This window comes from Camelina sativa, unplaced genomic scaffold, assembly GCF_000633955.1.
Source record: "Camelina sativa cultivar DH55 unplaced genomic scaffold, Cs unpScaffold00382, whole genome shotgun sequence".
Taxonomy (NCBI): domain Eukaryota; kingdom Viridiplantae; phylum Streptophyta; class Magnoliopsida; order Brassicales; family Brassicaceae; genus Camelina; species Camelina sativa.
The window spans coordinates 287,525-308,852 of record NW_010921697.1 but is presented as its reverse complement, the minus strand read 5'-3'; the positions used below and the strand labels follow the sequence as shown (position 1 = coordinate 308,852).

General features: G+C 41.7%; 2 protein-coding genes and 1 pseudogene across 2 annotated transcripts; 2 read left to right on the top strand and 1 right to left on the bottom strand.

Moving 5' to 3' along the window:
- Positions 1-13,591: 13,591 nt before the first annotated feature.
- LOC104773006 (GATA transcription factor 14-like) lies at positions 13,592-14,330 on the bottom strand. Its single transcript, XM_010497556.1, has 2 exons — positions 14,166-14,330; positions 13,592-14,074 (listed from the first exon to the last, which is right to left on the bottom strand). Exons 1-2 carry the CDS (start codon positions 14,328-14,330, stop codon positions 13,625-13,627), a joined length of 615 nt encoding a protein of 204 aa, XP_010495858.1. The 3' UTR covers positions 13,592-13,624.
- Positions 14,331-19,686: 5,356 nt separating this feature from the next.
- On the top strand, positions 19,687-20,205 carry LOC109125234. The gene has a single exon (XM_019242564.1). It carries the CDS (start codon positions 19,704-19,706, stop codon positions 19,965-19,967), a length of 264 nt encoding a protein of 87 aa, XP_019098109.1. The 5' UTR covers positions 19,687-19,703; the 3' UTR covers positions 19,968-20,205.
- Positions 20,206-20,569: 364 nt separating this feature from the next.
- On the top strand, positions 20,570-21,311 carry LOC104773005 (annotated as a pseudogene).
- The last annotated feature ends 17 nt before the right edge of the window (positions 21,312-21,328 follow it).

The following is a 21,328-nucleotide window of genomic DNA, read 5'->3' as shown; positions in this document are numbered from 1 at the left end:
GGCACATATGAAGATTGACGTGCTGGAGAGGGAATCAAAGAAGGTGTTCGCTCTAGGGTCGCGGAAGCACGTCCTGGCATTGGTCTAGTTTCCTCGGGGATAGACCTAGGGATGGCGGTTGTGGAAGTCAAGCAGCTAAACTTACGCATGAAGTTCTTGATAGTCTTGGTGAAGCTGCTGAGCGCCTTGTCTCTGGCCTTCCCCCATCGCTGAAGCGTTGATGAGCTGCTCTGACCCCCTTAGCCATTCTTAGGTCTGAGTACTCCTCGAAGTAGAACTGCTCTGGGCGGTACTCCTCGGTGTCTTCCTCCATTGGCTCGGCTTCTGCTTCCGCAACGTCTACCTGCTCCTCCTTAGCTTCAGAATTGTATAGAATATCCGCGGGAGGGATGAACTCGATATGCTCACCCCCTAAGATTGTAGTCAACTCGACGCAAGGGAGGAGTAATTTCGAGGGACCAACCGCAGGATGCACAAACTTGTAGAGCAACCGTCCATGCCTCAAACCCCAATCCAAAGTGCGTAGCTGTCGCAAGTTGTTGATGTCTATCCAACGTGGTGGGTGCGACTCAAAGTGTAGGGGAACACCAGCAGCCTCAAGAAACCAAGTCACTACGCCTCCCATGCACATCACTCCGGGAGTGTGGTTGCTGCTGAGCCTCGAGACCCAATTCTTGTTTGACATCATGTAGTTGATAAGGTAGAGCGAGACGGAAGTGTTGGATATGTCACATTGCAGCGCGGTGCAATCCATGGCAGTGAATGAGAGTCCCTTAAGCGCCAGATCAATCATCTTAAGCTTGCCGTTCGTCATGTATCCCTTAATCTCTTTGGCATAGAATGCATTGGAAACCGCCTTCTAAAAGTAACGCAACACTGGTCTTCGCAGGTTCAGCGCTTTTGTCTTCGGTGAAGTGAATGTGGGCGTGCTCCCAATCGTTGCCCAGAGTGCGGATATCTCATTCCGATCAAACTGCAGTGTAGTCCCCGTTCTACTGGGAAATCCAAACATATCTTCGACAGTTCTGAAGGTGAGAGTGTAGAACTGGCCGTGAACGCGAAATGTAATGTAGCCCAGACCTCCATCAGACATCATTCCTGGCTCATCCGCATACAGGTGCGTCTCCAGACTACAGAGGAACTGAATTGTCTCCTCCCTGTATCTATTCTTGGGTGTGTTCATGATTCTCTCCAGATGGCACTGCCTAAACAGATACTGAACATACTCCGCAATCCCGAGTTGCTGCATCGTCTCAACATGGGGATATCTTGTTCCATCAAACTCCAACTGCTGGAACAGCTCATAGTATTCCTTGGGAGTTAGTTTCGTCTCAGCGCTCTTCCGTCAGACCCATTTTCTGGGAGCTTGTTCTGAGCGCAACGCAGGTTCCTCCTGCTCGTAATGACTCCTTCCTCCTTTGAGTTTGAAGCTTGTGCCGGTCTCTTCCCGCGACTCTTGCTCTTAGAGAGCGGTTTGTCTGGTCTGCTTGACCCTGCAGCCTGTGCTGAACCCCCAACGACTTTGTCAACCATGTTCTTCATTTTCAGGAAACGCTTGGCCATGGACTCAGGTGATGAGCGTTCTCCACCAACACAACCATATGCTTCTCTCATCTCATGTATAAGTTCAGTACTTTTCCTGTTTCTCTGAGACATGTTGAACTCAAAATTAAGCGTTAATAGGTCAGTGAGCAGATAACAAAATCAATTATCAAGTCTAAAATGATGAATGCTAAGAAACAGGTAACCGATGGAGTGGCTCGATCGGTAGTTCTCGAGTCAAGGTTGTGAACGTCGAATCGAGTGAGATGTGATGATAGATCGAGCGGGTCAGCGTTCAGTGGCTCGATTGGGATTTGGAAGTAGCTCGATTGGATTCTCACGGAGATGGCTCGAGAGAGGGTAGCGGAAGTGGCTCGATCGGGTTTATGAAAGTGGCTTGATCGGATTTTTGAAAGTGGCTCGAGAGAGGTAGCAACGCAGCGATGGTGACAGTGGCTTGATCGTTATAGAGCGGAGGCGTCAGAATCTTTGGTCGAGTTGTATAGCGTGGCTAGAGCGAGTGGTCACGGCGGCGAAGAGAGAGCTTCGAAGATGAATCGCACGGTCGAGTAAGACATAGTTGATTCGAACGGAACTGGTGACGTTGGCTCGAGAGTGGTGATTGAACCGTGTGACGAGAGTGTCGTGCAGCAGCGGTTCGAGCGGTGTCTTTTGGAGCGTGGTAGAAGCGGCTCGAGTGGCAACGACGAACTGGTTGAGACTAAACACGGTCAAGTAAACGAAGAACGGCTTGAGTGGTGTCGGCGAGAACAGCGGTGGCTCGATGAGAGAACAGCTTCGGCGGTGTTGCAGCTTCACGCCGGTCGAGTGAACGCAGGTGGATTCGAGTGTGGAACTTCGCTGGAGTAGGTGAAGACGTCGGCTCGATTGAGTGGTTGGGAGCTGGTTTTAGCGGTGCAAATGACGTCGGCTCGATTGGCGCTTTACAGAGATGGCTCGAGCGGTGTGAATGTGGACGGCTCGATCGGATTTTGACAGTGGCTCGAGCGAGAGTGACAGGAGTTGATCAAGAGAGATGGTCGAGCGGTGTGTCCGGCGGTCAGCGGTTCGAGTCGACTTGGGTTGTCTCGAGCGGTGGAGTTCGGAGCGTTGTGGAAGCGGCTCGAGCGTCGGGTCGAGTAAGAGAGGTAGGTCGGCTCGATCAAAGCTTGAATGGAAAGGTTCGAACGGCGGATTTGACGCTGGCTCGATCGAGGCTTATGTGACAACCCGTCCCGCAGACCCCACTAGCTGCCCAAACGGACCATCCGTGGACCCTGCTAGCCCACCGCTAGCCATCCCAACGGACTCCAAGCTGGCCCTGCAGGGCATCGATCCTATTGGTGACAGCTTGTCCTGTGGGAAGGTTGTTAAAGGGTGGGGACCAGGGTTCGAGGAACGCCTGGTACACCAATAACCTACTGGTGGATTGGGATATCCACAGTGATGGGTTAGGATCGATGCCCTGCAGGGTCAGCTTGGAGTCTGTTGGACCGGCTAGTGGTGGGCTAGTGGGGTCCACGGACGGTCCGTTGGGGCAGCTAGCGGTGGGCTAGTGGGGTCCGCAGGACGGGTTGTCACAGCTTCATTGGAACGGCTCGAACGGTGGGTTGGTGATGAACGGAAGACGTCTCGAACAGATGAAACGGAGGTCAGCGGTTTGAGTGTAACGGTGACGAGGGGTCGAGCACGGCGTGTAGCAAATTCGAGGGAGGCAGCAAAACGGTAGAGGAGCGCTGGCGTGACTTCGTCGGATTGGAGCAGTGTGGTGATGTCAAGCAGAGAGAGAGAGATAGAGTGAAGTGAGGTAAGTGAATAATTGAGTGGTTGGTGGGTGATTAGGGAATGAAAGGGAGGTGTGTAATAAATAGAGAATGAAGGTTGGAAAAAACGAGAGATGGAACGAAAGAGAGAGTGTGTCGAGTATGGTGTGAAAGGGAGTGTGGTGGGTGAGTGGTGGTGGGATGATGTGAGAAAATGAGACATAGAGTTTATATGTCTAGTGGGGGAAACAAAGGGTGAGGGAGGGTGATATGACAGACACGTGGGTGAAAGGAGAAGAGTGATAAAACCAATTATTAAGATTCCTCCTCTATTAAGCCTTCTGTTCTCGCATAAAACCAACAAACTCTCTTTGACTCTGCTTTTCCTTGATTTTTTTTCTGTATACTTTATCTCTTCCTTAACTTTTCCTGACTTCACTTATGTAACATCCATCATACTCGGTTTGACTCTGAACTCACTCTTTTGTTTGCAATTTTTTTTTCTGTTGCTTAGACTCCCTTCTGTAGAATCCTGAACACAAGAAAACCAAAAAAAAAAAAATTAAAAACACAAGGATTCAAAAAAATACTTACAGTGATACCTTTGGGATTTCCTCCCAAGTGAGCTTGTTTAAAGTCCCTAGCTTGACTTTTCAGCTTTTTATGCTTTTTGGGGTTCATAGAGGAGTACAGAAGACCCCTCTGGTCGGACTTGATCAGCTAAATATTTCTTGACTCTCTGACCATTTACATTGAATTCGCTACCATCCTTGTTCAGAAGAGTGATGGCTCCGAATGATAGAACTTCCTTGACGTCAAAAGGTCCAGACCACCTAGACTAAAGCTTTCTAGGAAATAACTTAAGTTTTCCAGGAAATAACTTAAGTTTGGAGTTGAAAAGCAGAACCTGATCTCCATCCTTGAGCTCCTTGACAATAATTTTCTTATCATGAAAATTCTTGGTTCTTTCTTATCTTTGAGCTCTCATAGGCATCAAGTCTGATTTCTTCTAACTCTTGTAGATCAAGGGTCCTCTTAGTCTGAGCTGTATCAATATCCAAGTTCAGCAACTTGATAGCCTAAACTGCCTTGTACTCAATCTCGACAGGGAGATGACATGCTTTACCATATACCAGCTGAAGTGGTGTTCTGCCTATCGGCGTTTTGAAAGCTGTCCTGTACGCCCAAAGAGTCTTGTCCAACTTGACAGACCAATCTTTCTTCGAAACCCCAACAATCCTTGACAAGATACCCTTGATCTGCTTATTCGAGACTTCAACTTGTCCGCTGGTCTGAGGGTGATAAACAGTAGATACCTTGTGCTTGACCCCATACTTTCTCAGCATACTCTCAAACACCTTGTTGATGAAGTGAGTTCCACCATCACGGATCACCGCTCTGGGTATCCCATACCTTGGAAAAATTATACTTTTGAACAGCTTCAGAACAACCTTGTGATCATTGGTAGGACTGGCAATGGCTTCAACCCACTTGGAAACGTAATCAACTGCTACCAGAATGTAGACATTACCATTAGATGGAGGGTTGAAAGGTCCCATGAAGTCTATACTCAAAACATCAAATATTTCTACTTCCAGGATCGGATTATGGGGCATCTCATTCCTCCTTGTAATGTTACCCATCCTTTGACAAGCGTCACACTTGGTGATGAAACTGTGAGTGTCTTTGAACAAGGTAGGCCACCAGAGACCCGCTTGTAGAACCTTCTGAGCTGTCTTGAATGTGGCAAAGTGACCTCCATAGGTGGAGCCGTGACAGTGCTCAAGCACTCCCTGCACTTCCCCTTCTGCTATGCATCTCCTGAACAGACCGTCATAACCTCTTTTGTACAGATAGGGTTCATCCCAGAAGTAGTGGTTGACCTCCCTGAAAAACTTTTTCTTCCTGTAGGGATCCATGTCATCCGGAACTTCTCCACAGACCCTGAAATTCACGAAATCAACATACCATGGTGCAGTGTATGACGTGATCACCATACAATTGAGTTTGAGGTTCTCAACCCCTTTTTCATGCATCCGCTCACAAACCTGGGCGACCAGAAGTTGTTCCTCAGACATTGAATAATCTATTGGAACAGCATCTTCAATCCTCATTCTTGACAAGTGGTCTGCAACTCTGTTTTCTATGCCTTTCTTGTCAACGATCTCCATGTAAAACTCCTGAAGAAGCAGAATCCATCTCAACAGTCTTGGCTTGGTATCCTTCTTCGAGCAGAATGATCGAAGTACACAATGACCTTCGAACCCAAGAAATAACTCCTGAATTTTTCGAATGCAAACACAACTGCTAGGAGTTCCTTCTCTGTGGTGGCATACCTTCCTTGAGTCTCTTCCAAGGTGCAACTCGCGTAGTAGATGACATGAAGCTTCTTGTCAATACGCTGTCCCAGAACTGCTCCAACTGCGAAGTCTGAAGCATCACACATAATCTCAAATGGATGATCCCAATATGGAGCTTGTACTATGGGTGCTGAAAACAAGGCCTCCTTGATCTTGCTGAAAGCTTCCAAGCATGCTGCATCAAACTCGAACTCAACCTCCTCGCACAGCAACCTTGTCAAAGGTTTTGCAATTTTTGAGAAGTCCTTGATGAATCTCCTGTAAAACCCAGCATGTCCCAGAAAGCTCCGGATGTCCTTCACTGTCTTAGGCGGTTGAAGCTGAACCATGACCTCAATCTTAGCTTTGTCAACCTCAATTCCTTTCTCAGAAATCTTATGTCCCAGAACGATCCCTTCTTCAACCATGAAGTGGCACTTCTCCCTTTTCATCACAAGGTTCGTCTCCTCACATCGCGTCAATACCATGCACAAATTCAACAAACAGGAGGAGAAAGTGGAACCGTATACAGAGAAGTCGTCCATAAACACTTCCACTGACTCCTCAATCAAATCCAAGAAAATTGATGTCATGCACCTTTGAAAGGTGGCATGATCATTGCACAAACCAAATGGCATGCGTCTGTAGGCAAAAGTGCCATAGGGACAATTAAAGGTTGTCTTTTTCTGATCATTTGGGTGGATAGGGATTTGGAAGAATCCACTATACCCATCAAGGAAACAGTAATAAGGATGACTAGCTAGTCTCTCCAACATTTGATCAATGAAAGGCAGAGGAAAATGATATTTCCTAGAAACAGCATTCAACTTCCTATAATCAATACACATCCTATGTCCTGTGATGGTCCTAGTTGAGATTAACTCATTTTTTTCGTTTTTGATTACAGTTGTTCCTCCCTTCTTAGGTACACAGTGCACTGGAGATATCCAAGTACTATCAGAGATAGGATAGATAACTCCAGCATCAAGCAGTTGTTGGATTTCCTTGTTTACTACTTCTTTCAGATTAGGGTTCAATCTTCTTTGGGGTTCAATACTAGCATAAGATTCATTTTCAAGATTGATTCTATGGGTGCAAAGACTAGGTGAGATTCCCTTGATATCATCTAAAGAATAACCTATAGCCTTTCTATACTTTTTAAGCTCAGTTACTAGCATCCCCAATTCATCATCACTCAACCTAGAATTCACTATGACAGGATAAGTAGAATTGGTTCCCAGAAAAACGTACCTTAGTCCGGAAGGGAGAGTTTTGAGTTCTACCTTTGGAGCTTTCAGTTCCGACCAGTCGTCAGCATGGGAGTCAGGAGCGGCCACGGTTGAGTGGGAGAGGTGCGGCTCGAGTCGGGTCTTGACGTCGGTCGAGTGGGAGATCTCACGTTCTGAAGTCTCTGCCTCAACTGCACATACCTCCTCTGCGTCAGATAGGTGCTCGAACTCCTCTTGTCCATCTGTTTCTCTGTGGGAGTCTAGCAGATTCTTGTAACAAGTGGTCTCCTCATGCAGGAACCCTTCTTCTCCATCCTTGGTTAGAGCAGTTTTGAGATGGTCCTCCTTAGCTAGTTCCTCCAACAACTCATCAGCCAACTTATCCATCTTTCAATGTAGAAGACTTGTCCTCCTATTGTTGGCTTCATCAAAGTTCCTTGATGTCAAACTTCATGATGAAGTCATCTCCCAGATTAAGATCAATCTTGCCATTTCTGACATCAATGATGGCTCCAGCAGTCGCCAGGAACGGTCTTCCTAAGATCAGCAAATCTTTTGATTCTTCATCCATCTCCAAAACCACAAAGTCGGTTGGCACTTCCACGTCTCTGATCCTGACAGGTAAGTCTTCTAAAATACCATGTGGAAGTCTCACTGATCTATCTGCAAGGATGAGGGAGATGTCGCAACCCTTAAACCTTGTGAAACCCAACCTCTTAGCCACAAAGAATGGCATCAGATTAACTGAAGCGCCAAGATCACATAAACACCTATCAAAAGACATAGGTCCAAGGGAGCAAGGTAGAGTGAATGATCCCGGATCTTTGAGCTTCTTGGGTACAATCTTCTTCTGGATGATTGCACTGCACTCAAGACTTAGTACCACCATGCCTTGAACTTCTTTTGATCTCTCCATCACTAAATCCTTGAGGAATTTATGGTAGTGAGGAACAAGTGCGAATGCATCCAGCAATGGCATCCTCAATTCAATCTCCTTGACTTGTTTTTCGAACAAAAGGCTTTGTACTTCTCAGTAAGCTGCTTCTTGAACCTCACTGGAAATGGTAGAGGAGGCTTGTATGGTGGAGGGATGAACCTCGCAGGTCTGTCATCAGAAACAGCAGGCTCCTTAACAGCTTCAGGTTCTGACTGCTTCACTAGTTCAACCGGATCCTTGACTGCTTCAGCTGGGTTCTTCATCTGAGTTTCATCCTGAACAAAATCCTCCCCATCTAATTCCTCACTGTCCTCAGTGACGTCTGGAACTCTCTGTCTGGGAGGCAAAGTTTTCCCACTTCTCAGCGTAATTGCATTTGCAAACTCCTTGTGATTCTGAACAGCTTTCCCTGGGAATTGGCCAGACTTTGGTGCAGAAGTAGAAGCAGATTGGCCTTCCATATACCTTATCTTCGAATTCAGAGCTTCAAATTTGACGTTCAGATCATTATAGGAACATTCCATCCTCTGACTAAGGTCAGCAAATTTCTTAGCAGTATCCATAAAACCGCTAGCTTGACCCTGAAGAAGTTATTGCATCATTTGCTTCATTTCTTGATCTGGGGCTGGAGTTGGCTGAAATGGTTGAGGGCGGAATCCTGGCGGTGGTCCTGAGGGAGCTTGGTAACCCTGCTGGAACTGCTGCTTTGGAGCGAATCCAGGATTGTAAGGCACAAAAGGTTTTTGTTGACCTTGCTGTTGTTGTTGAGGCGGGTACACCTGATCTTGTGGATTAGCAACGTTGTTACTTCGGTAAGAAAGATTGGGGTTCGTCTTGTAAGGGTTGTAACCTTTGTTGTATCCACCCTGATTCTAGACATAGCTGATCTCCTCAGTCTGCTCACCCTCCCCATCTGGAACTTGGAAAGGGTCATCCTCAGATACGAAGTGGAAGCTCCTTTGCTGACTTAGCAAGATACGGTCAAGTTTCTCATTGACATTCTTGAGGTCCTTCTTGTACTTCTCCTCAGACCCAGCGTCACCGCGAACTGTGCAGTCATAGTCCTCATTGTAGTTGCCGTCAGACTTGGCAAGGTTCTTAACCAGTTGCCATCCTTCATCAACGTCTTGTTCAGGAAATTACCGTTAGAAGCAGTGTCAAGCAGCATACGTATCTTTGGTAGTACACCACGGTAGAGAGTGCTCAGCAGTGACTCGTTGTTGAAACCATGGTGTGGACACTGGCTGTGGTAACCCTTGAAACGCTCCCAGGCTTCATAGAATGATTCTGAGCTCTTCTGAGTAAAGCTAGAAATCTCATTCCTGAGACGTGCTGTTCTGGAGTTGGAGAAGAACTTGGCCAAGAATGCTTTCTTGCAGCCATCCCAAGTGATGATTGATCCCTTGGGAAGGTTTTTCTCCCATTGATGAGCTTTGTCTCCCAGGGAGAATGGGAAGAGGTGCAACTTGTAACCATCTTCACTCACGCCGTTGATCTTGGTGAGACTGCACAAACGGTCAAACTCGTCCAAATGGTCTAGTGGATCTNTGACATTCTTGAGGTCCTTCTTGTACTTCTCCTCAGACCCAGCGTCACCGCGAACTGTGCAGTCATAGTCCTCATTGTAGTTGCCGTCAGACTTGGCAAGGTTCTTAACCAGTTGCCATCCTTCATCAACGTCTTGTTCAGGAAATTACCGTTAGAAGCAGTGTCAAGCAGCATACGTATCTTTGGTAGTACACCACGGTAGAGAGTGCTCAGCAGTGACTCGTTGTTGAAACCATGGTGTGGACACTGGCTGTGGTAACCCTTGAAACGCTCCCAGGCTTCATAGAATGATTCTGAGCTCTTCTGAGTAAAGCTAGAAATCTCATTCCTGAGACGTGCTGTTCTGGAGTTGGAGAAGAACTTGGCCAAGAATGCTTTCTTGCAGCCATCCCAAGTGATGATTGATCCCTTGGGAAGGTTTTTCTCCCATTGATGAGCTTTGTCTCCCAGGGAGAATGGGAAGAGGTGCAACTTGTAACCATCTTCACTCACGCCGTTGATCTTGGTGAGACTGCACAAACGGTCAAACTCGTCCAAATGGTCTAGTGGATCTTCCATAGGCAACCCGTGAAACTTGTTTCCCTGGATCATGGAGATCAGACTGCCTTTGATTTCGAAGTTGTTGTTCTGCACGGCGGGAGGGACGATTCTAGCACGCTGAGTATGAGTGTTCGGTGCATCCCCAACACCAATGTTTCGCGGTCCCGGATTTGGTCCATTCGGTTGTTCCATAATGACTGGTGCGGGATGATCAGTGAGTTGACGAGCTTGTCGTGGTCTTTGTAGCCGATTCATGTCGTCAATAGCAGGAAGGAGGTTCTGATGTCCTCTTGATCTAGTGTGCATGCAATGTTGCAATCAATAGGTTCCTGAGATGCAAAACAAACAAGCAGACAACCAAAACAAGTCAGTACTCAGAATGATAAGTGTAATAGAAATTAATCTTGCAAAACTTGATATCTTAAATGTAGCAAAACGAATCCCAAATGGCAACGGCGCCAAATTGATACTAGGATTTTTGTGTCTCCTAGTAGGTTCAATTAACCTTATGCGTTGTAATACTTAAGGGGTCAATCCAAATGGGATGTTGCTAACAATCAAGATGCAATCAAGAAATCACAAGTCAAGCCAATTCAAAGAGGGGTTTTATATCTAACAATCCTATAATGATTAGAATGCAAAACAGAAATGAGTCACAGAACCATAAACGAAAATGTATGACAAGAAGCGAACTTGAGTAAAAACGAAAAAACGAGTCTAAGCATGAACTAAATAGCAGGAAACGAAACAGTCTCAAAATTGAAACTAGGATTTTTGTGTCTCCTAGTAGGTTCAATTAACCTTATGTGTTGTAATACTTAAGGTGTCAATCCAAATGGGATGTTGCTAACAATCAAGATGCAATCAAGAAATCACAAGTCAAGCCAATTCAAAGAGGGTTTTATATCTAACAATCCTATAGTGATCAGAATGCAAAAAAGAAATGAGTCACAGAACCATAAACGAAAATGTATGACAAGAAGCGAACTTGAGTAAAAACAAAAAAACGAGTCTAAGCATGAACTAAATAGCAGGAAACGAAACAGTCTCAGGAATGCAATAAAAATTAGAAAGAAAGAAGTCCTAAGGATGGGAGTAATTGATGTCGGTGGAGTATCCTAGTCTATAGAGTGTTTAACATCCCACAAGCAAACCATCTATAAACAATGAACATCACTTCTTAGCTAATCAAATCTCTTGACAGAAGCTACTCAAACTCAACCACTTCCAAACCTAGGTCTCGCTAGAGAAAAATGATCAAGCATGGCATAAAAAAAACAAGTTCATTCACGTCAACAAACATCCTAGACAACTAATCTCTTAGGCTAGGAATGTAAGTCTCTGGCACTAGTTGGCCAGACATTTCATTGAACACCTTTTGGGTGCGGAAATGTCTAAAACCTAGTTCCAATTGATCAGAGAGAAACAAGTATTTATAACTCTAGTCCAGAAGGGAATCATACAATCAAAGCTTAAACACTCTACATCCTAAGATCCTCCACCTAATCTATCCCATCCTCAAGAACTACCACACTACTAAGATCTGAAAATCATCATCAATGATGCAAACCCAGAAAACATTGAAACAAACATTCTTACATAGATTAAAATGTGAAGAACAACTTTTTAAAGAAATCAAATGAAAATACTAAATAAACTCAAAGATGTCGGATTACAAAGTCTCAGAACGTATTTGGTGGCTAGGTAAAACTTTAAGGAATTGAAAAAAACGAGATAAAAAAGTTGTCCTTCACAAAGACTTAGCAAAATGTATTTATAGTAAAAACATGTGAATCCCTAAAACTTAAAACGACAAGATGGAGCGTCAGTTCGGGAATCTCCTGAAGCGTGTAAGATGGAGTGCCTTCCTGACATGCACGATTTGGTCGGTGTGCAACCAGTAGCTGGAGTGCATGGCGAGTGAGAGTGGCTCGATCAGACCGCTGGAGTGCGTGGCTTGATCAGACGGCTGGAGTGCGTGGCTCGATCAGACGGCTGGAGTGCGTGGCGAGTGAGAGTGGCTCGATCAGACGGCTGGAGTGCATGGCTTGAACGGATGTGCTTCCAACGTCTCCATAATACCTGAAATACTCCGAAATGCACAATGTATGCAAGGATGATGCAAGAACTACCTAGACATGCAAAGTGTATAGAAAGGTCTAGAAAATGATGCAAAACCAATGAATTATCCTAGCTAAATGCATGATAAATAGTAGCTAAGGAGAGACAAAATATAGACATATCAGCAAGGAAGGGAGAGGATGGTGGCTTTGGATAGTTTTATTTATAGTTTGATATTTATGAGAAGATGTACTAGCCTATTGCATGGTTTTGGGATATTCGAACCTCTTGTTTAATTTGAATGCATATTTTTAGTTTATTTCACCTGTTTACTTAACCGCTGTCGCATATTGTTAAGCGAACGAGTTAAAAGTTGATAGGCCCTAAAATTTTTTAATGAACATGTACGACTATGTAAGGGGTTTTAGGGTCGGGATCTTACACATGGGGTCTCGAGCTCTACTACAACTGAATATTCCTAATCGTTTACTAACTCCAGTATGCGATTTTATGTGTCTTGAGATCTAGGGCCTGATGCTTTTGGAATTTGAGATTATATGAGCTATATACTAGTATTGTGATTATTAATTTTTTTTTTTATTTTTTTTTTTGTAAAATCAAAATCTAATGTCCTAACCAAAATTTGAAAATATTGTTGAACCTCTAAGTTGCTTTGTATAAATCCAACTATCATAGTTATTTAATCATACTCTTTGAAGATTAGAAAAAAAAAATTCAACAACAAAAGAAGACAATGAATTTAAAATAAAGATCAATAAATCTAAAATATAGGAAAGTCAACAAACTTGAATGATTAAAATGATTTTTTAAATACAATTTTAAGTCGATGTTTATGAGAAAGATTAGAAAAAGATAATAATAGAAATGTGGAGAAAGCAAGAGAACAAAATATGGATTCTAACGTGAATTGGATTTTTGTCGAGAATTGTGAAACCCGTTTAAGAAATCTTTAGATGATTCCAAATTTCTCAAGATCATGGTGTACTGTGTGAGAAAATTTAGAGATTCTATTTTTCTTTTGTTTTATAATATTTTGTAATATATGTAAAAAATTAGAAACTTGATCAGAGAACTTGATTGAGATTATTTTTCTTTTTTAATTATAGACAAATCATATGTGGCATGTTTTTATTGGGTAAGTGACTTGTCATTTATAGAGTAAAGAATAGGATAAGAATTTTTTATTATTATTATTATTATTATTATTATTATTATTATTATTATTATTATTATTGTTATTATTTTATATAGTGATATTATAAACTTGAAACTAAATTCATATATTGATTTTTTTTGAGTTATATAAGATTATTCGTTTTTATTGAAAGTAACTCCACGTGAATTGTTATAGCTGAATTTGTAGGTTTTTACATCTATAAAAAGGAAAATGATAGAGGAATTAATGAATTCAGAGGTGAAGATTGAAAAACAGAATAAGTTCAACAATGAATCATAAATAAGTAAAATTATTTGAACTATTATAAAAATAAATCAATTCGTAATATTGGTATGACAATAAAAATCTACAAAAAGGTTCAAGGCCGTAACTAAAATCTAGTATGACAATGAGTTTGTGAGAAACAAAAAATCTACAAAACTTCAAGGCCGTAATTAAAAATCTAAATGATATGCGACAGCTCAATGCTATTGGGTGGGAGGTGAGTGCCTCTCCCTTCTGATTTCCATGACTTTTCGATGAAAGTTCGAGTGAACGTTAGGCTTGAATTCGGGACTTGAAGCAGGGCGGTACTCAGGATATAGCCGACCTGTTCTGTATCGCACCCCGCACGCGTTACAAAGCGTCCTCGGTCCTCTTGGTCCTTCCCTCCACATTGGGGTATTTCTCGTCCCGCAATGTGTACAACTCTTGTCTGTAATGTCGACGAAATTAGAATCAACGACAGTTGCTGAACTCTTTAAGCATTGTCTTTTTGGTCTTCCTCGCTTGTTTCTAGATCGTTTTGGCGGTACACTAAAACGACCTCTTGACGCGGTTGGCGGCTTTGTGGAATTTTCAAACTGTTTTGAATCTTTTGAATCCTCAACAGATTTGTCGTCTTGGTGAAGATTGCCAAACTCTCGAGAATCTTCGAACTACATGGTAGAAAGAACAATGATGATTTTTTTTTTTTTTTTTCTCATTCAAAACTAAAACATGTCTTAAGGAGAGTTGTGAGTAACTCACTAGTAAATTGGGATCTTCTATGATCTTTCGTACCCCATCTACGAAATTGTAAACAGAATCGTTGGGTAATTGATTGAGTTCGGCCAAAGGGATCGTCATTTTCTGCATGGCAGTGCCAAGATCTTCCTCTTCTTCTTCGTGTACAACGACATCTTTTCGAGACATGCTTTGTTGTTTGATAAGGAGGAATTCAACCTTATAGATAATTCTATTATGTGTATATATATGCGTCAATCTTTTGGATAAGTTATAAGGGAAGATAGACTAGAATGTTCTAGAGCATATTTACCAAACCGAGTTAAAGAAGAAAAAATTTATAAAAATAAATGAATCATATGAAAAATAGATTCTAAATTCTCACAGATATGAATTTGATTAGATGTACCATATATAATATAACCAGAATTATCTGTTATGTTACTTAAATGAAACTTACATGCAAAGAAAGAGATAATATTTGTTTTTTTCAGTAAAAAAGTTAATAATATATTGGTACATATCGTTTCTCATAATATTATTTTAGTATATGGTAGATGAACTTCCCAAGGGTACAATTTAGTGATCTGAAATTTATATTTCTAAAGAATACTATAAGATTTCGTTGCAATACTGTGGCTTTCGCTTAACTTCATTTTGCAATAGTGGATATTTGTAAAGAATATCCTATTTATACCTAATAATTTGACGATGTTTTGCGTTGGTTGGTTGTCTCCAATGTCTATCCAAATAGAGATCATGATTATGAGAAAGCATATACAGTTTAGTCTAAACAAGCATAAGATCCTTAATAGTATGTTAACAAAATAATTATAGGAAAAAGGAAACAAACCGAGTCAATTTGTTACAAACCGGGTTGAACCCGGTTAAAGTCTGGATCTTGAGATGGAGGGAAGCCTGCGATTTTCTTATGGTCGAAGGGTTTTCTTTTCCTTTTTGGTTAGTCAAGGATAATATGTTGAGTTCATACATTTTTTCATCAAAATAGAAATCTCTCGCAAACAAGATTTAGGGAGCTTCACTCCTTTGGAGGTCAGTCAACGAGTAGTACATTTACTTAGTTATAGATATCGTCTTTGGCTCTTTCGTATCCATCATAACTGAATTGTGAAGTAACTAAGAAAGTTCACATTAGTTGATTCCTTAATCCAATTACAAACCTCTTCTTTCTTTTAAGCTTACGGTTGATTCCTTACTGCCTTTCGGCAACAATTTTTTTTTTCCAAGTTTCATTCATTCGAATATGAAAATATATAAATGTTGACTACAAATCAAAATCTTATATTTGTCTTCAACAAATTTTAAAGTATTTTGTCAAATGAAAACGTCGTATAGAAAATCATATCAAGAGTATTTTAACACTCAAATTGTACTAAACTATAGTTTTACACTGAGGAGGCTTATTTTTATAATTCGCTAGAGCTATAGAAACCTTAGGCCTAATCGTGATCGCAATACACAACTTGCATCTTATACTAGACTACTAGTTCCTAGGTTTTAAAATCCGAGAACACTTGATGCCACAAAAAAAAAGAAAAAACCGGGAACATCTATAGATTGCATTCAAACCATAAATTTTCATTCAAAATTCATAAATTTTTCTAATGTGTAGCCACTGTATTATATACTAAACCAAGTTCAGTACTTACTGATAGACTGCATGAACTGTTAAAGTTAACAAGATGGTTATTTGTCTACTAGTAGGCAAAGTTGCCTGAATTATTGAGAAATGTTTATATTCTGGTTAAGTCTTCGGTCCAGGGACCCTAGGGACATTGGCCCAAAACTTCTTGGTTGATCAAAAATGAAAAAAAAAAAACAAAAAAAAGAATGAATTTCTGTAACCAATTAGAAAGGCTGTCAAGCATTTAGAAGTCAATAAACGTCACACTTCTTGAAATGGAGGGTGAATAATTTTTTCTTTTTAGATGCATATCTTAAATTCAGGTGATTTGGATTTTTTTTTCGTATTTTATAATTTTAGCCGATGGTGGCAAAAGCAATATGAAGTTGGATGTATCATTCTACAAAAACGAATCCACTTTGCTATTCCCAATGTTAAATAGAACCCTGAAATGATGAAAAATGGTGACATTTTTACAGCATGGTCGGATTAGTTACTGTCCTAGGGATATAAGCTAATTAAATGTAAGTTGCCACCCATTGGTACTAGCTAAAAGCCAGAAAACTGTAACTAATTCAGTAATTTGTTTTATAGTCCTTAGGGGTTTTAATGAATGAATCAATTGGATTCCAACTTTTAGTAGTGGAAGAAAGTTCACAGTGGGAACTTTCATTTTTCCCTTTGCATCAAAACAAAGTAAACTTCCACAAACGAATATTTAATCAAATTTTATCTTACTATAAGGGTCACTGATTCTAAAATATTTGTTGAAATCATATATTACTCATTCATTTGATTTCCTAGAACTAATTAAAATTATGTGTTATTAGTCTCATGGTTTAGTGTTGGATTTCAAAATTTACATGTTATTTCAAACTTGTTGGTAAATCATGTCATTTAAATCCATATTTCTGGAAAACCTTTCCTAATTCCTCTCCTAGACACTATTATCGAGGCACCGTGAATACCCTTCCTCTCCGACGCTGGTAGGACTCCGGCTCGCCGGTATCGGGTTCTCTCACCCCCTATGATAGTCTACTGCTTCCTGTACTCCTTTATGTCCTTTTTAAATTCCTTTTCCCCGTTTTATTTTTCATCTTTGTTTCCTTCTCAATCTTCGACCAACAACCCAGATCCGAACGGCGAAGACTCGTGCCTGCTCTCATACCGAAGGATGTGCTGTCCGGCGAACCCCATCCTCAATTACTCTCGCCCAGTCCTACCGTCGATGCCTCCAGAGTCCCTACACTTCCCAATTGCTCGATCCGGTTTGTGCTCTGCCTCTGACGAACCCCTTCCCGCAACATCATCCGAACCTCCCCAGGCGGCATCGGAGTTGATGCTTGACAGGAATTTTCCCAGAGCAGCGTTTCGCCTCCGCTTTTGGACTTCTGTTCCAAAGACATGTCACCTTAAGAGCCTCGTAGACCCACAGACACTCCCACCAGAGAAGCAGAGCTTCTTCTCCTCTCTGGGTAACCGCTGCGCGTTTCAATTCTCCTGGCTATCCACAACATCCACCGGATCTTTGCGGATGAGTTATGGACCCGAACTCGGTATGTTGGCTTGCCAAAGGGTCTCGCTTAACCTTCAAAAGTCCAGGTTCTCTCTGTATAGCCCTCTGTTATCCTATAGACGGTTCTTAGTCTGTTTGGCTATCCTCGATGTTCGAAGACTGCATCAGAGTCTCCATCTAGCTAGTGTGTCTTTGATATACAAAGGGTATGTGGGAACTAAGGCTATTGCTCAACTTATGTCATTGTCTGTTGGTCTTAAAATCTGGAACTTTCATGTTCTACTCAATTCCCAGCAATCTTACTATCTACTGAAGCTCAGGCTGTTTATCCTTGCTCCCGTGTTCTGTCGAATACAAACTCTGTGCAGAATCCTTGATCACCATTGTCATGGCAGAGAGGACCCACCTATGTTGTTTGGGCCTTACATTACTCCTTTGCACCTGCTATTAGCTTTATTGGTAATCTCTCCTGTTCCCATTGCCCTACAACCAAACTCTCCTCCGAAGCTCAGGTCTGTCTTCTACTCGTCAGTGTCTTACTGACCACATACCTTGTGTGGAATTCTTGATCACCATTTCCATGGCAGAGAGGATCCACCTGTTATGTCTCGCTATCACACTTATTTTTCCCGAACCCTGGCACTAGTTTCAACTCTGTCTTCTACTGCTCCTAAGTCCTTGAAGTTTCGTGGCTTGCAAGATCTGAATTCAAATCGTCGAAGCTGTGGTTATGGTCGTAGAGTGTTCTCTACCAACATCCACCCCTCGACAATTATAGCTAATCACTTCAGGTACCACCGTGTTAAGCAAACAATCACCAGCACCTTCTTCACCCTCCGGGCTATTGCCCCCCGAATCCCTGTCATGGATTTGCTCCTGCTAGTGCTCCTCACTCCAGTTAGCTTCTTGGCTTTGATTCTCCTACTAACGGCACTATGTCTTTTGACCGTGGCCTCTTTGTCATCTCTCGAGTTCCTCGATGATGTCCATTCCTGCAACCATGATCCCACATGTCTCCAATTGCTTTTTAGCATTTGTTTCATAGATCTCATGGATATTTGCTTGATGTTTTCTATCTACTTGCTACTATTATCTATGGCTTTGGGGAAAGCTTTTATCTGTAATCTTTTAAACTCTGGGATACTTTATCCTCTTCCTTGTAATGTTTCTATTTGAATAAATAGAATCATTCGTTTATCAAAACAAAAAAAAAATCCATATTTCTGAACTTAAAGTCAATAAGAATTTCTAAGTCCTATGTTATTATATCAAATGAAACAATAACGACTCTATCAACTTACTTTCTTGTAACTATAAGGGTGAATAAAATTCTACCAGCAAAAATATACCCAAACAAAGATGTTCAAACGTTACTTATCAAATTGGGGAATTCCTTCCCTACTTTAATTTTTAATCTTTAAACCAAAACCTCTGGTTGAACTCCAGCTCGCTTCTGCCTAAAAACGCGTAATCCATCTTTGGAAAGACTATTTTTCATTCTTAAAACTCTCATGAAAAACAAAAGTAATAAAAAAACTAACTTTAGATTCATCTCGAACCTTCTGAATTTTTTACGAGTCATATGGTTTATTAATTTTGTCTTCAGCGTAACAGATCTTTGGAGAATAACCCACAATTGTTAGCTAGGAAAGCATCTTGACACTATTATTGTTTAAGAACCTTTGCTCACCTCGTTTCTAGCCGGCACTTCCCATATGCCACCTCCCAAGAACAGATTGCCTTAAGACATATGTTTCCAATTATCAAACGATAACATTCCCCGTTTGTTCTCTACTCTATTATATTTGGTTCACTAAGATCCTAAAAAAGTTGACATTTTGGACGACGACCACCACCACTATCCAACCATGAGATGGATCTCAAAAGTTAAATCCGAAGAGTATCCTAAGCATAAACTTAAGTACTCAGGTGTTTTAGAAAAAAAACTAATTACTTTTTGAAAAGCACCACTTGGTATATTGCTAATCTAAATTAGTAACGTGGGTTTTCCCTATTCGTAGTGCTAATACTAGACAACCATTTTCCAACCAACTTCATCATTTTTGTCATCACAATTCTTTCCTTCTTAAGAAAAATTAATCCTCCATCATTTTTGTCACCACCAACACCATCATATCACACCCAAATAGTATGATTTTAAAATATATCTCAAATAGTCAACCCACTACAACAAAAACCCTATTCTCTCATGCATGTATATATATTTCAATGTCTTAAAACTCTCCATCTTCTTTCTCTTAAGGGTATTAAACTAAACCCATCAACTCTTGTCTTAATTAGTTGCAAAGGTAAGTTTTTCACATTTAATGTCAATACTAAAATCTCTTGCACATGTAAAGATTAGTCTTTCTTTCTTTTGCAGCTCATAATATAAACCGTGATGGGGATAAAACCTAAGCATACTGTGGTTTTTATCATAGCGATCATGCTCATGGTTAGCTCATGTTTGGCTGCAAGGAATATACTTCCCCTGGAAAATAATCAAGGAAACGAAATAATATACCGAGAGATATTAGGGAAAGAAGAAGAGTCAGCTGATAAACTAGAACACCCAAGAAACAGCGTGGAGAATCACCATTATATCCCAAGACAAGATTTCAACAACTATGGACCTGGAGGTGATAACAACGGAGGTGGTGGATAACTCATAGAAAACGACATCGATATGATATGTTACAGATAAATATAAATAATAAAAATAAAACGTATGGTATATGATGCCAATAGTTATATTAATATGAATCCGTTTATGTTTTATTAAGCATCATCATGTCACATTATCATCCTCTAAAGTGATGTTCGATTATTGTATTTTCTTTTTTTTTTCCTATGTATAGAAGAAAAATAAGTAATCCTATATGAAAAAAAAAAGAAATCTTTTAGCATTTTATTGCTATATACGATTGTCGGACTAGAAAAATTCTTGGGTTCACCTCTTTTATTCACCCTCTCTTAATTAACCAATCAAAATACAACAAAACCTTTCAATAACAAGTTCACACAACTGCGCGTGAACCCCACACGCCCCTAACTTTTTCTCTCCCGAAGTTTCTTTGCGACAAACCTAACTGCGCCGCGTCTTGCCTCTCCGGTGTCTGGTTGCGACCAGCGCCGTGAGAGGGCTTTTGGTTACCTTGGTTTGGTTTCATCTGCGCACTTGAAGTTTCCTTTGGATTGATTCGGCTCTATTTCTCGTGGCGAGTGTCGAAGGTCCGCCGTGCGCGACGACCGTTCTCCGGTGGCTGAAATCTCCTGCTCTATGCCTCCAGTGCCTGTAGACGGCATTGGACCAAGGTGAAGGCTCTGATTTTTGGTCCTAGCGTTTCGCATCTCAAGCGGCAGAGCAAGCTTCTGCTTGTAGATCTGTTCCAGTTCGCCTTCTTCCTGGTGTTTCCGGTGGTCGAGCGTGCTTCCCTAGGCAGTGCCGCGGTGTCCCCTCTCCTCCTTGCTCGGACTCATTTTTTCCAAGATCTCTCTTGGTCTAACCACCGCGTTTCACCTCGTGTCTACCGGAGTTATGGGTTTCTATGTGTCGGGTTGTTCGCTTTGAGGACGGCTTACTCCCACACGCCTGAAGCCTCTGTCAACTCCGTGCGTGTCGATTTCGTGTGTTGGAGTTTGAATCGAGAGGTTTTCATTAGCTCTGTGGATGGTTTGCCATCCTTGGTTGGTGTTGTTCATCAACTCTTGAGCTTCTGATGCCTCAACTTCTCTTTTCTGTTCATCCTTCGCATAGGTTTTCAGAGCATGGCTACTATTGGAAGCTGTTTGTCTCATCTATATTTTGTCGAGCCTTCACATAGTAGGAGAATTACGTCTCTGTTGGCACCTTCTGCTTGAGGACAGTAGCAGGATTATTAGGAGCGTGTTTTCTCGTGGCTGGTCAAGTTCCCTCGTCAAACCAGATGCTAAATGGCTCCTTTGGGTAGCTGCCGTGGTTTTTGATAAGTTGAGGTTTTAGTTATCGGTGGTAGCTAGTTCCCCTCTCCTTTTGAGAACTCCGCA